The following is a 16114-nucleotide window of genomic DNA, read 5'->3' as shown; positions in this document are numbered from 1 at the left end:
CAAGAACGTCGAGTCAAGTCATGACCCGGTTAAGCAAGTCATTAGTAGCGACTTATTTGTTAGATCAACACTAATGTAATTAAAAAAAAATAGTAAACCTTGTCTCGTCGCTAATACTTTTTCAGTTCAGTGAATAATAATAGGGGGAAAGAATACTTTGCAACATTCTATATTATACAATGCAATACAACTTTATTTAAATAGCGCAATTCACATTCACCAACAATGTGCATTGTACCCCACTGAAGCTAGCTGGGTTTGGTTCAGCATTTTGGTGACCCTCATGACAAAAAAGCAGTTTGGATAATGCACACGCACGCACACACAAAGAGCAATGGACGATCACTGTTCGCCAAACTGTGTTGACCCACAAGGGATAGAAATTCCCCAGGGACGTCTAGTTTGAAAGGAGGAGTGGGACTATGACAATTCTTGGACGAAAGGGATGGTCAAGATGAAAGGGGCTGAAGGGCAGTGCCTTGCTGATTGCTGTGTGAAGACTTCAGCTTTGTGTGGCAACTAAAAGAGACACAACCCGCCTCTCGTCTCCTCGTCTCGAACGCCACAATTGGCGACTGCGACGTGAGCAAAAATCACAGATATCAACGCAAGCATCTACGTCCAACAGTTAACTTTCCTGATTTTTGGCAACACAACCCATGGCCGTGGGGTGAGAGCAATAACACTGGATGTCATCAAATATTTTCACGTGGTGGCAGCGTTGGATGCTTCAATAGACAGTCCGAGCGATGCCGCTGCTGGAGACGCCGCCAACTATCGGCTAGTATGACGCACTCAAGTTATGCCTTTTTAGACTCGTTGAACCTTCCAAACTGGAGAACGCAGACTGACTGCTGTCCCTTCAACGGCCTCGGCGATGGCAAACGATCTGAATTGATGGAAAGGATGTTGTCTCTCGTTCCGGTTCACCTGCATTTTCCTGCATTGTCGATGAATACATGAATTATTTCACAATTTAGGACGTTATACAATACAAGTTTATTTATATAGCGCATTTAAAGATTGGAGTTATGTGATCCGTCTTCCGAGCGCCAGTTAAGAGGCGAGCGGCAGCATCTTGGACCAGTTGGAGGCGCTTGACGGAGGACTGGCTGACTCCAAAGTAAAGCGCATTACAGTAATCTAGCCTAGATGTAACGAAGGCATGGACTACTGTTTCTAAGTGGTGCTGGGAAAGTAAATGCTTCACTTTTGCCAGCAGCCTAAGATGAAAGAAGCTTGATCGAACAACAGCACTGATTTGCCGATCTAATTTAAAATCACTGTCCAGTTAAAAACCCAAATTTGAGACTGCTGGCTTTAGATAAGATGTCAGGGTGGCGAGGTCAACAGGGTCTAAAGTAGAAGGGCCACTGGGACCGAACACCAGAACCTCTGTCTTCTTTTCATTGAAATTCAATAAATCAAGTGACATCCAGGTTTTGATTTCCTCTTGGCAGGACAAAAGTGGTCTCAAGGAGAAAGCGTCTTTTTTTTGCTCAGCGGGACATAGATCTGACTGTTATGAAATAAAAGCAGACTGGGTGGTACACATCCCATTACTGCTGTATAAAACAGTCGAGCAATACTTTTCTTCATTTCAAATATTGCACTTCGGTTAAGTTGTTAAAGCTATGTTATGATTTTATGTTTTGGTATTGTCTCATCTAACACAAATGCTGGTATTTTTTAAAAGAGGGTCGCAAAAGGCCCACTTAGCGCAATAAGAATGACTAAACAGAAACTCGAAGAGGGAAAGGAGACATTTTAAAATCTCTCTCCTTTGAAGGCAATTCTTCAATACAACACCATCTCGAGGGAGCTTGGTCTGGGATTCCATCCCAAGAGAGGTTAGTACAGGAACAGAAGGCCAAAAGGCCAAAGATTGGTGAAAAGAAGGGGAGAGCGTGGGACGAGATCATGGTTTGACCTTCAAGCAGACACACAACTCCACTCCACGACTCAACACTGACAACAAACTAAGAAAAAATGACTATCAATCATAATACATGAGTCAACACGATTTACAATTACAGACATCACAATGTCAACAAGCAGCTCTTCCCAGTATGTTACCAGACTTCTTATCAAGTCCACGAAAATGTGCTGCAAAATACTAAACAGGCATTGCACCCAGTGTTCAGATATTACATTATATTCAATACAATACTTAAGTAAAAAAACGGCAGAAGTCTCAAACATCGGGTTGTGTAAAAATGTTACGAGAACGAGAAAGACACCAACTGGGAACATTAAGTGCTTTAATGCAAATTCTTCAATTCGGTGAGCGGTCTGGTTCATATTTCCTTCAGGTTTGCACGTGTTACAAACATCTGTGTGTGTGTGTGGGATTTCCTTCGGCCATTCTGGGAGGAGGATGTGCATATAGATGAATCGGAGAAAGGGCAATGTGATTCATCAAACCTGAGACAAATTGAGATGGCCTATTTTGCATCTATATATATACCGCTTCTGAAAGGAAGGTGCAAATTGACATGCAAAGTGGTCCGAAAACAAGAGGAGGCAGGGAGAACTTTTCCGTTTGCCAGAACTTGAAAGTATCAAGACTTGTAGCTCATTACAATGTTTTTTTGTCACTTCGTCATCAGTCTCCACCACTTCTACACTTGTTGCAAAAAGCGTGTGGACTCTATTAGAGTGGACGAGCAATTTAGAGTTCACTCTGGGATCTTTGTAAATCATGCCCGCTGAATTTTATTTTGATCAAGAAAGGAACATTTCAAACTGTACTTGCCTTGAAAAATCCAACTTGAGTTGGCTTATGAGGCTTTTCTGATATGTTGGAAATTAATCAAGTCAAATACTGAATGACAAAAACCTGAAAGTAAATAACTGAAATTTTAATTCAAAATTTTTTAAAATGTAATTGTGTGTTGTGATTATTTTTGATCATTTACATACCATATTTTTCGGACCATTAGGCAAAACATCAATTCACGGGTCTATTTTCATACATTCTTATACAGAAGGTGCACCTAATTAGCAAGGTACATTATCTTTGTGAATCATTAAAGGTCAATTAGTTTAGTCTAATTGAACCAAATATTTATTTGATAGACTTAGCGTTGTTATGGTAGAGTGCCATGCAAATAATACTTTCCCAATCGCCTTCAGAATCTCGAGTGCTGGTGTTGACGTTGACGTTCTGAATAAATGGGTCATTTATTCTCATACCCACCGTTGCGTCCTATTTTTATTTATTTTAATAGTACAACTCAATCAAGCCTCTTCTAACAATTCATACAAAAAAATAAATAAATTAAAGCATGCATCATTCCTGTTTATACCGCATCGGATGATATCGTATCGGACATGACTCCAGGCCGAAATATTATAATGGGATGGGAAGCGGAAAAAGTGCCGTTTACATGAGGGGAAATTGATTGATGATTTGTTCACAAGCCATTATTTCAGTTTTATAGTTTCTTCTGTGTACGTCTTTGTGTCCGGTACAATAAATGTGCAGCAAGACAAATACAATGAGAATTCTGAATACAAGCAATCTGTGCAAAACATTTCTTGTTTATAATTTGATGAAATTTTAACTCTCTAGATTGCGCTGGCTTTAGCGCACAACAGCTGCGTTTAATGTTGTAAACACTTCCTAGCCCACAATCCTGGGAGACAGACAACCAGGCAATTATTCCCCCATAACAAAACAAATCTAAGATAATTTCCCAGGATGGCTCTCAAAGTGAACCGAGGATCTATTCTTTAGAAAAGGTGGATGGAATATACAAAGTAGATGTGTTAATTCCAAACACGATAGTCTTTTTTCGAGAAGTCTTAGGACAATTTTTTTACATGATGCAGGGATTTCCCAGCAGCCTACGGAAAGACTCGTTTTTATTTGGAAAGTTAAGTGAGTGATAAATGGAAATGTTACAAAACTAATGGGAATAAAACGGCCGGTGAACGTTATCAGCGACCCATCTCCCTTCACATTTATCTGGATGTGCGCATCTTGGGGCTTATGACCAACAGTATTCATCAGTTTTGTGAGAATCGGTTGCATAACCCGTTAACTGAATAACTAACAAATAAAGTAGCAATGCCAATCAAGTTAACCAACTGTAGTACGCTCCCTTTAAGAGGAAAAACAATTAAACACAGTGCAATACGCAACAGTGATGAATTGAGACTGCTTTTTGTTTTGTAAACCGTTTTTAGAGGAAATGAACAGTTTACGTTATCTAATATGGAATGAGGTGTGTGCTTTGATTGAGTAATTGGATAAATTTTTATTATGCAGTTAACTGGTACAAAACCATTTCCTATCCATTACTGTTTGGTTCAGTTGGTGATGTTCAGCAATTAAAAAAATAAATACAGAACAATTAAACAATACATGCAAATGTCTTATTTTGATTAAGCACAAAAGATTATCTATCTGATTTTGAGAGGCGTCAAAATGAATTGATTAAATCAGCAACTAATTTAATAATCGGGTAATCATTTAGAGCCAACTTAAAATTGTCCAAATCATCCCATTTCAGCCACTCAACACTTTTCTCCTTCAAGTCCTTCAGGAAAGCACCTTTCTTTTTCTTGCATCTGCAGAAATGCTTTTACTTTGGAAAACAAGATATTTGCCTGTTTTCTGAAACGTACAGACCAAACCAGTACCTGAATTTTGATTTGTTTGCGCAAAGTCGACACTGTCAATTTGTAGTAATGCCCTGTTTTGGAATGCAGAGATGGAAATTAAAACTTTTTTTGAATCCAATTCATCAACAAAATAATAGGGAGATGAATCCATTATTAAAAATAATCACAAGTGCCAGCCCAACAACTGACCATTTTCTGGATTTTCTGTAACCTTTTTTAGTTTTTAAATTGCTGCTTATAAGTGATTGGCACAAGATTTGTCAGGTCGGTGCAGACCAAACATAGCCTCCTGCGCCGATCTATAGCAGATTGTTGCCACAGTGTGAATTATTGCTACCGCCCCCTCAGCTGTGGCCTTTGGCGCAATGCAATATCAATCAAGCCTACTAAGCACAACATACCCACAATGTATTCAAAATATGTTGAAAAAAAATGAAACATGAGGACGGCTTGATTTTGTGACCGTGATCTTAATTTTCCAGACGCATGAGAATTACTTCCGGAGGTGTCAAAACTAACTGATTAATCGACAACTGATCAATAATCGAGTTAATCGACAACCGTTTTTAGTAATCACGTAATTATTTAGAGACACTGTCTAAATTAAAAAATTATGAAAATCCTGTTATTTCAGCCTCTGAACATTAATTATTCTAGAATTTAGCAGCTCTTCGTTAAAGCAGTAAGGCTTTACTTATCAAATATTTTTGGAATCAATTATTTTGACTTTTACTCAAATCCCAACTTATTTTGCATTAAAGTGTATTATAAAACCCTTTTCCCATTGTAGTTCTTAACAAATGATGGTGGTATATTTGGTATTGTTCAGTGATAAAATAAACAAAATAACAAAACAACAATTAAGAAATACCATGCGAGAGGAATTTATTTACTCGCCAACGTTTTTGAAACAGATTCTGTTACTGATCTGCTCAATGTTTTCTAAAATAAAAGCAGATGTTTACAAATATCATATTTGGATTAAACACAAAAAGGTCACAATAGTTCTGCTTTCATGAAGGACAGTAAAAATCTCAGAATATTTACTGTCGAGAGGCTGAAATTCTTGGGATTTAGACAACTTTACACGAAACAAGATCTCTAAACAATTACTCAACTATCAAAATAATAATAGATTCATTCGGTAATCGATTAATTGATTAAATGTTGTACTTCTAGTCAGTAGCATTATTTGTTTGTGCAGTATTGTGTGTTCAGCTTTTTTGTTTATTATGATACGTGGCAGTCACTTTAGCAGTCAAACTAAATGACTATGTAACGACACAAAATGCATGCAAACAATTTTAATTACTGTATGTTCATCAGTGGGGGGCCGTGCATTGTATCTGAAGGCCTTGGACGAATAGTGCATGCTACTGGTATGATGAAATCTGCCTGGCAACACGAGCTAGCTGAATTCTGATTGGATAAAAACTAACCTAAAAATTCAACACTCTGATATAATATGACAATGTGAAGAATACGATCATGATTTCTTGATTATGTTAGGCAAGCAGAGAAGGCAGAGGACAGTCAAAACAGCGCAAAGGATTATTGGCTGCCCTCTCCCCTCACTATCGGACATCTACACCGCCCGGTGCCTCAGAAGGGCTCTCAACATCGTCAAAGACAATACCCACCCAAACTCACACCTGTTCGACCTGATGCCCTCTGGCAGGCGCTACAGATGCATCAAATCGAGGACCAATAGACTGAGAAACAGTTTCTATCCGAGAGCCATCTCCATTCTGAACTCTCACACACACACGAGAACACCCTTACCTTGCAGAACAGCATTGTGATGTTTTTATATACACTATTCAGTACTAAATTCAATTGCACTCTCTTATTTATTTATCTAATTTATATATTTGTCTGTATTATTGTTGTATTGCACTGGAGAGGGGAGCTCTCTAATCTCGTTGCACACTTGAGTACAATGACAATAAAGGGATTTCTAATTCTAATTCTAATTCTAATTCACTTCCTGGTCAACACTGAGGCAAAGTTGCCTCTGCTGACTGATATGTATGGGCACGAAGAGGGAGAGAAAACATGATGGTCCATTTCATATGTTCCTATATAATACCATTGGCGTCGGGCGAAATTCACGTACCTCCAAAATCATCCCTTTTCAGGAGACCCTCAATTAAAACGGCATTATCAAAGACAGAAAGAGATTCACAAAACTTTAGATTGTTCAGTAATTTGGAAAAAAATCCCAGACACATGTGCGGAATTACCAATAGTATAAATTAGTTAAAAAAAACAACCAAAAAAAACGTATTGTAATGTTAACAAATGCACGAGTGTCTGGATAAAAAAATAAAATGCTGGAATGGACAGAGAATGCCATAAGACAGAGACTGTAAACAGAAGCACTAAGATAGTCAAACATTTTTCGCAGAGAACAACAAAAAATGAGACACTCACCTTCTCCAGTTGTTGTCTGGAGGAGGGGACAGGTACACGGTTCCATATGGAGAACTCTCTATGTGCACTTTGGTCAAGGAAAATGGTTGGTGCTGTTGATAGGTCAATAAAATACATCACTTTGTCTTCTTAACAGTAGAAAAGAAGCAGAGCGGCAAAGTGTACAAGCAAAGAATGTTACCCAAAAATAAATAATAATAAAAAAAAGGTTTTCCACACTATAATTCTGTGCTTTCAATGAAGAATAGACAACTGAATTAAAGAGTGATTGAGAACTGATCAAACCAATCCACTAGTTGAGGAAAACATATGCAAAACTATGATGGCTATTTTTTTGGTATATACCGTATAGTTAAAAAAAAAAAAGTTTGGTAATGATCATTCAGGATTTTTTGGGAAGGGGGGCAACTGAATGATGTGTGGTTGTTTGCAAACAAAGGAGAGACGAAAAATATTTTTCTCTGGCCTTGCCACCCAAACGACACGGGCCGTGTTAAATGTTTTTCATAGTCTATGCTACGGGCCGCAGAAAAAAAAAATGGATAGCTGGAGTTGGGACACTCCTATTTCAACCACGCAACCCTAAAAGAATCGGAACTCAGAATAGTTTGGAACTGGAATCAAAATTAGGGACCGGAAACGGAATCGTACAAATTCACACCGGGTGCAAGACATTTCTTGAATATCCAGCAGTAGGAAATAAATCTTGGTAGAAGGTCACATGACACAGGAAGAACTCTTTTTCACAATCTCACAACGCAGTGACAGGTCATTGAATCATTGCGATCCTCTAGAAAGCGCTAACACCCACACTCATTGAAATGCTACGGCTTGGGTGGTGTACTGTTGGATCAGTGGGCAATACGTGTTGCATGCAAATGTGACATATTGGGTGTGAAGGAAAAAAAAAACATCAAAATCCTCCCCTCCATCTTGACATCATTCCTGTATCTCTTGGCAACCAGTTAACGAAAAAAAAAAGTGTGTGTTTCCGTATTACCGTCCATCTCCTGCCCCCCTCAGGCTCATTAAGCATTTCAGGCCGGCAGCCCGTTTAGGTGCACTATCATTTCATTTTGACATCGTCCATCCATTCAAGAAATAAAGACAACCATTCACACCACTGGCCAGCTGGAGTGTTACATAAAGCGAAAATATTTTTTGGTGCCCTCATCCTTTTATACAAAGTTATCTGCAGAGTGTAAAAAAAAAAAAAGGTGTAGTGTTCAATTGTTCTCAAGTTTTTAAATTTCATTTTTTTAATGAAATCCAATATTTAAATTCTTGACTTTATCCGATTTTTTTTTATTAATAGGAAATAAAACAGATTTGAAGTTGTTTAGATGTCAGCTTTTTGTTGATGTTTTATGTTTTGGTATCATTATTTTATCCAGGTATAACATCAATGTCAAAATTTTTGTATCGTAACAACACTAAATTACGGTATATATTTTTTTTTACTTAAACATATCAATTTTGAATAATTTAAGAAAGCAACCTATTGTCAAATTATGCCAATAATAACATTCATATCATGAATTGTGCTCATAAAATGTGGTTTCATGTCAATCCCCGGCATTATGTGCCAAATGTGATGTGAAAAGATTGTTGGTAACTATAATGAAGGAATGGGTTGAATTTATGTTCTGCACAAACGCCAATTGTGCAGGTTCTCGAGAACATTCCGCATATTCAGCGAATGCAGAGAAACCAACCTACTATAAATTGTCCATCAGGGATTACATCTCCCTTACAATCGCTGCATCTCCTCAATCAACATGATGACTTTTCTGTTCAAGAAGCTATGACCAACATTCCCGAAAATTTTCCGTGTGTCTGAACAATCACACAAACTCTCTGAAGCAATCCTCGGACCACGGTGAGCACACAGCAGCCAAACCACCGCATACGTCTCGTTATAAACATAAAGCTACGAAGCACACTTTCGAAGAGGAGATTAACACACAGTGATGACAAATACTATGTAGGTCACATGAACACATCCCAATTTCTTTAAAGACTTTGCTTTGGTAGGATATCTGCCGTCCGTGCTTGTCAATGGGCCTGCGATGAGGAGCGTTAATGCGGTTACGTTCCCTGTGGACCCTCTCGACTAATCCGTGGTGGCGAGTACCTCTGACAGAATCCAACCCCGATGGAAAGCCTCCCTGAGAAACAAACGCAAACAACACAACACAAAACAAAACACATTAGAGCACAGGTGTCAAACTCAAGGCCCGGGGGCCAGATCTGGCCCGCGACCTCATTTTGCGTGGCCTGCGAAGGGCAAATCATGTGCGTCAACTTCCTGTTTCTAGCACATTTACTTCACTTTGAACAACATTGAAATATGAGATATTGCCTTTTATTTGTTACCAATCCTCCACTTTTAAAATAAATTTAAGAATTGTTGAATAATTAATTTCATTAATTAATTTATTTATTTCACACAATTGCATCAGAAGTAACAGTTTGGTTCAGAGCTCAAATGTAGTTTCTAATCCAACTCAATCAAGGGCGTTGCCAATTTTTCAGCGGGCTGGTCAGGGTGATACGATGCCTCCGTGAGGCAACACATCTTTCACATTCTTGCAACAACCTCTTGAACAGAGACGCCATCGTTGATCATACCATCCTTACATCAGTCAAACTTTCATGAAATAAAAAGCACGTAACCTTCCAGAACCAAAATGCAAGCAGGAACTATTCAAAGCAAAACGCAGTGTTTTGCTGAGCTTCGTGTCCGAGATAATGCATTTTCTTTGCCGTTACGTTGCTTTTGTATGCTATCAGATTCTACTTCTATTTCATCCACGGATTCGGTACGTCACAGCCAATCAGTGATCACAGTATGAAAATAGCGTCCACTGTGATCAATGGTTCATTTATTGGAATATCTAAAAAGCACAATGACACAAAAATTGCTAAATTCGTCACAATTGTAAATGTTGCTTTTTACATAAGTTTGTTTCTGCTTGCATTCTGATCGTGTTAGTGCAAGATTGGGAGATGTCTGCATTATATTTCATAAAACCGTGACTGTGGATGGTATTCATTCATATCTTGTCGCGGTAATGCCTGATCCAGGAGAGGGCGTCATCTGTGACATCTCGAAGATCCTCGTCGGAACAGTGAGGACCAGACGGACAGTGATGCAGGATGTGATCCATCGTCTCTTCTTCTCCGCATATACATCTTGCGTCTGTCGCTATGTTCCAGCGTAATAGATTGTTTTTAGTCTTGCCTACCCCAGACCTCGCGCGGCTGAGCGTTACCCAGTCCTTGCGGGTAAGTGTGCTTCCTACAGGAAGCTGCTCTCTCACTTCTGGAAGTGCGGGGTTAGGATGATCAGTGACAACTTCTTTCCATCTCTGTAGACGGAAAGTTGTAGCTTGAGTAGGATTGAGAGGTTGTTCTCTGATGAAACTCTTGCGGGATGTAAGTCGGCTAGGGATCTCATTGTGGTCGTGCAGAGGGTGGCGTTCGTCATGAGACTGCTTGTACCGCTCCGAGCGAGTGAGAGCTTCTCGTCGAATGGATGGTATGATAAACAATGACTACTCGGCCATGTTGCTTGCTCGCTATGATGTCAACGGAATCGAGTGTTGTTTACTGAAGACAGATTATTTTACAATTTATATTTAGATCAGATGTAATCTTATTCTTTAAATATGCAGTAACTACAAATGCCTTGTGGCAGAGTATCACAGCAGATTGTATAAGCACAAACATTTGCTTAATTCCTTGAGTCAAGAATAATATAATTTATTTGATTTGAACCACTGTTGAATTCTTGCAATCTAAAAAGGTACAATCAATGTACTCGCACATCTGAGCATGTATCTGTACCGTGTACGCACCAGATTACGTTGCTTATTTTAGATACTTGCAACTCAACTTTGACTCTACACCTAAAAACCGGAGACTAGACTCCGCAGACTCTTCTTTTGGGACTCATGAACATCACGAGTCTCAATGGTATGACTTGCTCTCATTTTCTCTCCTTACTCCAAATGAGCATCATGATGATCCATGATTTTGGATCGACAAATAACCTCCAGTCCCCATCGTGACTCGCTCCAAGACATGGAGAGAGAGGAGGGGGGCGTGGCCACAATCCAAATTTCTGGTGGGCAGTTTTAAGGTTGTTTGTTATTTTCTGATTCCTCTAAAACCAATCGATCAAATTGAAAATCCAAGCTAATATCATTTTCCTGACAAAAACAAAATACAATTTAAATTTGCAAGGGGAAAATGGAGCATCCCGGTTGGACGATCCCTTTAAATTGCCCATCACTCATATACTGTAGATTATACACAGTGTATAATATATAATGTAGTTATACCCACGGTGTGTGTATAACGTATCTTTAATAATTTGGAAACAATGATTTGACAAGATTTACAGCAGAATGGGCAGAAAGAGTCATTGCAAACTAATCTAGTGTCTTAACAGCATGCTGATACACTTTTATACAGTTGTGAGGTTTGAGTAAATGACTTCCCACCTGAAATTCGGAGCTTGTGTTGCCAATCTGATTGACATTTGGCAAAGATCCACCATAGTACTGCGGTCGTGATTGAGACAAACGGAGCTGCTGGATCTTTTGGAACTGCACCTGTCAGTCAAAAAAGGAAACCAAATTGCCATATTGTTATGAGTGATGACAACACACAGACTACTTTCATGATAAAGATTGACGTAGGAATGAGCAAATGTGACAAGTGGCCGGCATCTTGGTAGAACTTTGTAAAAATACATTGCATGAGAAAATCCTCCACAACAAATGAATTCACAAACAACACTTAACTGACTGCTAAAGCAATAATCTTCCATTAGCTAGGACGTGTTTTTAGGGAAGGATCGCCATTTCAAACATCACGGTAATTCTGAGCATTGATATCTCGGAATTTTTGACTGCCTGGTCAATTGGTGGATATTTTTAACTGAAACATGTCAGCCAATTCGATGATGGGGTTTCCCGAAGTAGAAATAAGACACAAAAACATCAAGGAGGAACGTTGAGACTCTAATTTGATTGCGTTTTTGACCAGCACAAAAACATGCTTCAAAGAGGCCATCTTTTACAGAACAATACAAAAAACAAAAAACTAAAAAAACTCAACATTTCTGAATCCCATCGTCGAATTTGTAAAATTAAAAAAGAGTTGCATTCAGGATTAAGTGGTCATTCTAACCAGACACAGCAGTATGACAGATTATTAATTTGGGGGACTCTTAACACATTGCCATGAAGTTTGTTAGATCCTCAAGGAGTTTGTTGATTGTGGGGAAATGAATACATGCATCTTGAAGTCAGGGTCAAAAGAAAGTCAACTACTTTTCAGCATCTAGCGGAGGTGCTGTTGAGTCATCTTGAGGTCAAAAGAAGTACAGTAGTCTCTCATTTATCATCGGGGGCATTAGACGCCTCTGCTATAAATATAAATATGCGTAGCGGCCATATATTTTTTATCATTCATGTATGTATATTTTAAAGTTTGACACATAATATCAATTAAAAATATGCATGTAGGGTGCAGGTATTTTTGTCCATTTTAGGTCGCCATCCGCACATTTTACTCTATAGTATCTGTAACTCGAAATGAATGTGGCTTTAAAGGGGAAGTAACCCCGCAAAAATTATTTTGCATATTTCCTATGCACATTCACAAGTCGAAACACTGCATTCTGATGAATATTGCGTTTGGGGAATATGAGTTAAGCAGCAAAATCAACCCGTTTTTAGCCATTTCAGAGGGTAGTAGCGAATTGCTAAATGGCTACCCGTCAAATCAATTTGCATATTGAGTGCCTTCGGGCATCAGTATTGCAGTGGAGCAAATGTAAAGTGCCTGTTGCATGTTTATTTTGTTAGTTGCCATTGAAGGTGCTCAAAAACGCAACACAATTCTAGACTGTTTTGTGGACGGGGGGCGACATCAATTACTTGCAGATTTCTGCTATTTGCAGCAGCGCTTAGTCCTATTCCTATGCAAATAGCATATGTTCAATGTAAAATTGTAACAATAACAACGACCGGGCAGCATTATTCTGCTTATACAACACTGGTATCAAAATTTAAGACCATTCAGATATGAATTATCCAATCCCATTCCAGATATTTTTTTAAATTAACATTCAATTAATTGAGCGTTAATTTTCCCCATCATGCATCTTAGCAAATGCTGTCCAATTCCCTTCCCTATACTGAAGACACTAAAAAAGTGCCTGGGGAGATAATAGAGGCCTTGTCTTTCCACTCATATGAAGAAGAAACAACATTTAACAGAAGAATCTTCGTTAGCTTTTCCCCTCCTTTACCCTCCAAAAACAAAGGGCTTGTTTATCCACAACAACAGATAAGATGAACGACTGACTCAATTCTGAACCCTTAACAAGCAAGCACCAAATGATACACAAGATCACAACCTCTGCCTCCAGAACAAATTGATTTCTCCTTATCTGAGTCACCTCCTGTGCCCTATCCAGCGTTGGTTTTAACCCAAACTTTGGGGTCCTCTTCATCCTGCCAACCACCACCACCACCAACGACGCAACCCTGACCTCACAAAAAAGTACTTATCTATGAACGGATCCCTCCCAGATCAACCAACTAGATGGAATTCAACTCAAACTCAACTCACCGCTAAATTCTGCTCATCGATCAACCACGTCCACACAAAGACTCACCCAACATCTATCAATAGACTGACTCCACCAAGACTCAGCAAAACGCCACCTACCGACCTACCGAGTAACCTCCATTTTGACCCATGAAGAGATTTAGCTCTTGTCCGGTCTGAAATGTTCTGGGTCCAGACTGCAAATGCGCTATCAACTACGATTGTCCCCAGAATACGTCCGGACCTAGTTAAGCTAAGGACGTTTGTTATAGTCCTGTGATGACAGAAAGTCAGCTAAAGAAATGAGTAATTCCATGCTAAATCTCCCCCAAGTGTTAACCATGTTAAGAGGATGTATGGCTTCATGACTGTGAGTCACTCCCAGGAATACCCATTAGTAATCCTCATCTCAAGGAATCACAAGGAAAATATTAAGAGACATTAAAACACACCTTTGTTTAGTTTTACACAATGGCAGAAGCTGACATGCAAGTATCCTCAATACATTGTTTAATTCAATTTCAAATTAGTCAACATCTGTCGGTGCCCAACCTTGTGTGCAGCACAACACATAATATCAGTCACTAATTACGCAAATGTCATGATAAAGAAGAAGAGAATGAGGACTTGTAGGAGTGGGCGTGGTGAAGCAACGCAGAGAGAGTAGAGTGAGCATAGGAGTAGTTGAAGCGATTGACAAAATCAAACAATTAACCCTAGAAGATTGCTTTTTGGGCCAAAACAAAAAAACATAAACCAAAAAAAAAAAACATCCATATCACCAATGAGCTGCTCCAGCACATCGTGGATGCCACAAATGCCTTTTCAGACCATTATTTTGAGGCAAAGCCCAGCGGTCACAATTAAAATGATGTTAGAATGGAGACCCGTTTCTGTTCGGGAACTCAAATGATTTTTTGGGGACTCAGTTTTATAAATGGATTTGTAAATAAATAAATAAATAAACAAACTCGCCATGTATTGTGTGGGTATCATCTCCCCACGAACCCCATTTTCAGCCAAACTATGTCAAGGAACAGATCTCCGAACATTTTTAGATTCCTCCATTTTAATACTAACTTCCAGTGTCAACTAATTGTTAACCTACATTGGTGGGGTCGCCTTTCATTTTGGGTTTACAACCCACAGAAATCTGTAAAATATGAGATAAAATCCTACATTTTTTGTGACATTGAAACCATGTAATGTTTCAACCTGCAGCCATGCAAAGGAGAAGCTTGCACCCTCGGAAATATTGTTTTTTTTTTGTGTGTGCGGGACCTCCTGATTGGGGACAATGCTGCCTCAAGCAAAGGCTCAAGCGCATGGGACTCTGAGAAAAAAACGGGGGGGAACCGGAACTGATCAACAAAACCACAAAGAGCAACTAAGGCCAGAGGGGAAAATTGTCAGCCACAATGGCAATATGATGCTGCTTGTATGGCAGGACAAGCGCATTGTGAGAATGATTACCACCTGCCACAAGGACAAAATGCAGCAAGTAGAGGTGTGGAAAAAAAGGAGAGAGGAGAAAGGTCAGTGTTCCGAAGGCTGAGTGTGTTATGTACAATGCTCACATCAACAGGGTGGACAAATTAGACTGCAACGATGCCTAGAACTGGCCCAAAAAACTTGCAGCTTATTTATTATTATTATTCATAGCCAGATACCCAGGGAGCGTATTGTCTCTACTCGATTTTATAATGGCAGGAGCAGACTCGTGCACCTCAAAATCACACACGGAGGAAGAAATTGAAAATGTGGCTGGGGTGGTGGGAAAAGCCCCACAACGTAGGGCGCACCAAAAAGGCCTGCTGGACCACTCTTCAAACACAAACTGAAATATTTGACACGGACCCCAAAAAAAGCCACACCGCACCGAGGCAAGCACAGCGAAACCTGGATGTGGTGTGCCCTTGCACCAAGGGAATTGTTTTATTGTAAAGCACACAAACAAAAGTGTTATTTATAGGGGGGCTGTACGGATGTTTTGTACAAGGAAAGCATTATTTAGGTGTTGGAGCAAAAATAATCTAAATTGTAATTATGCTTGAAATGCATGCTTTTACAAAAAGCTCATTTTCGCCGTTTCTTTCCCCCCAGAGATTGGAATTTTGATCAAATTTAGCTATTTTCTAAGGCGGATTGCTGAATTATGGAAAACAATATAAACAAACTTTTTTTCGTCTAAAAGAAGAGACTCATTTTTCTTTTGGTATGCACCATGTTTGTATCGTGTTAGAACAATATTCAGTGGGATTTGCAAAATCAGTCAAAATCCAATGAAACGCTGGAAACTGAAGGGGTTGCTCCCGTGAAAGTGGCTGGGACTAAATGAGAAACTATTACTTTTTGTAGAATATCGACAAATTAACTTTTTTTTTTTTTTTTTAAAGAAACATGTTTGTATTTTTTGAGTTAGCCC

The 16114-nt window shown here is 39.1% G+C and overlaps 1 protein-coding gene across 5 annotated transcripts in view; it reads right to left on the bottom strand.

The window, feature by feature from the left end:
• The window catches only part of crtc3 (CREB regulated transcription coactivator 3), a 45671-nt gene that overhangs the window by 24041 nt on the left and 5516 nt on the right, over positions 1-16114 (bottom strand). For all 5 annotated transcript variants that reach the window (XM_088295271.1, XM_088295273.1, XM_088295270.1 and 2 more), the window contains 3 exons: positions 11571-11681; positions 9102-9230; positions 7063-7124 (listed from right to left, as the gene is read on the bottom strand). In XM_088295271.1, coding sequence (XP_088151397.1) covers positions 7063-7124; positions 9102-9230; positions 11571-11681 — 302 coding nt within the window. The remainder of the gene's footprint in view (positions 1-7062; positions 7125-9101; positions 9231-11570; positions 11682-16114) is intronic.

This window comes from Idiotropiscis lumnitzeri, chromosome 5, assembly GCF_059441095.1.
Source record: "Idiotropiscis lumnitzeri isolate Australia: NSW breed Sydney's pygmy pipehorse chromosome 5, RoL_Ilum_1.0, whole genome shotgun sequence".
Classification (NCBI taxonomy): domain Eukaryota; kingdom Metazoa; phylum Chordata; class Actinopteri; order Syngnathiformes; family Syngnathidae; genus Idiotropiscis; species Idiotropiscis lumnitzeri.
This window is presented reverse-complemented; position numbering and strand designations above follow the sequence as displayed.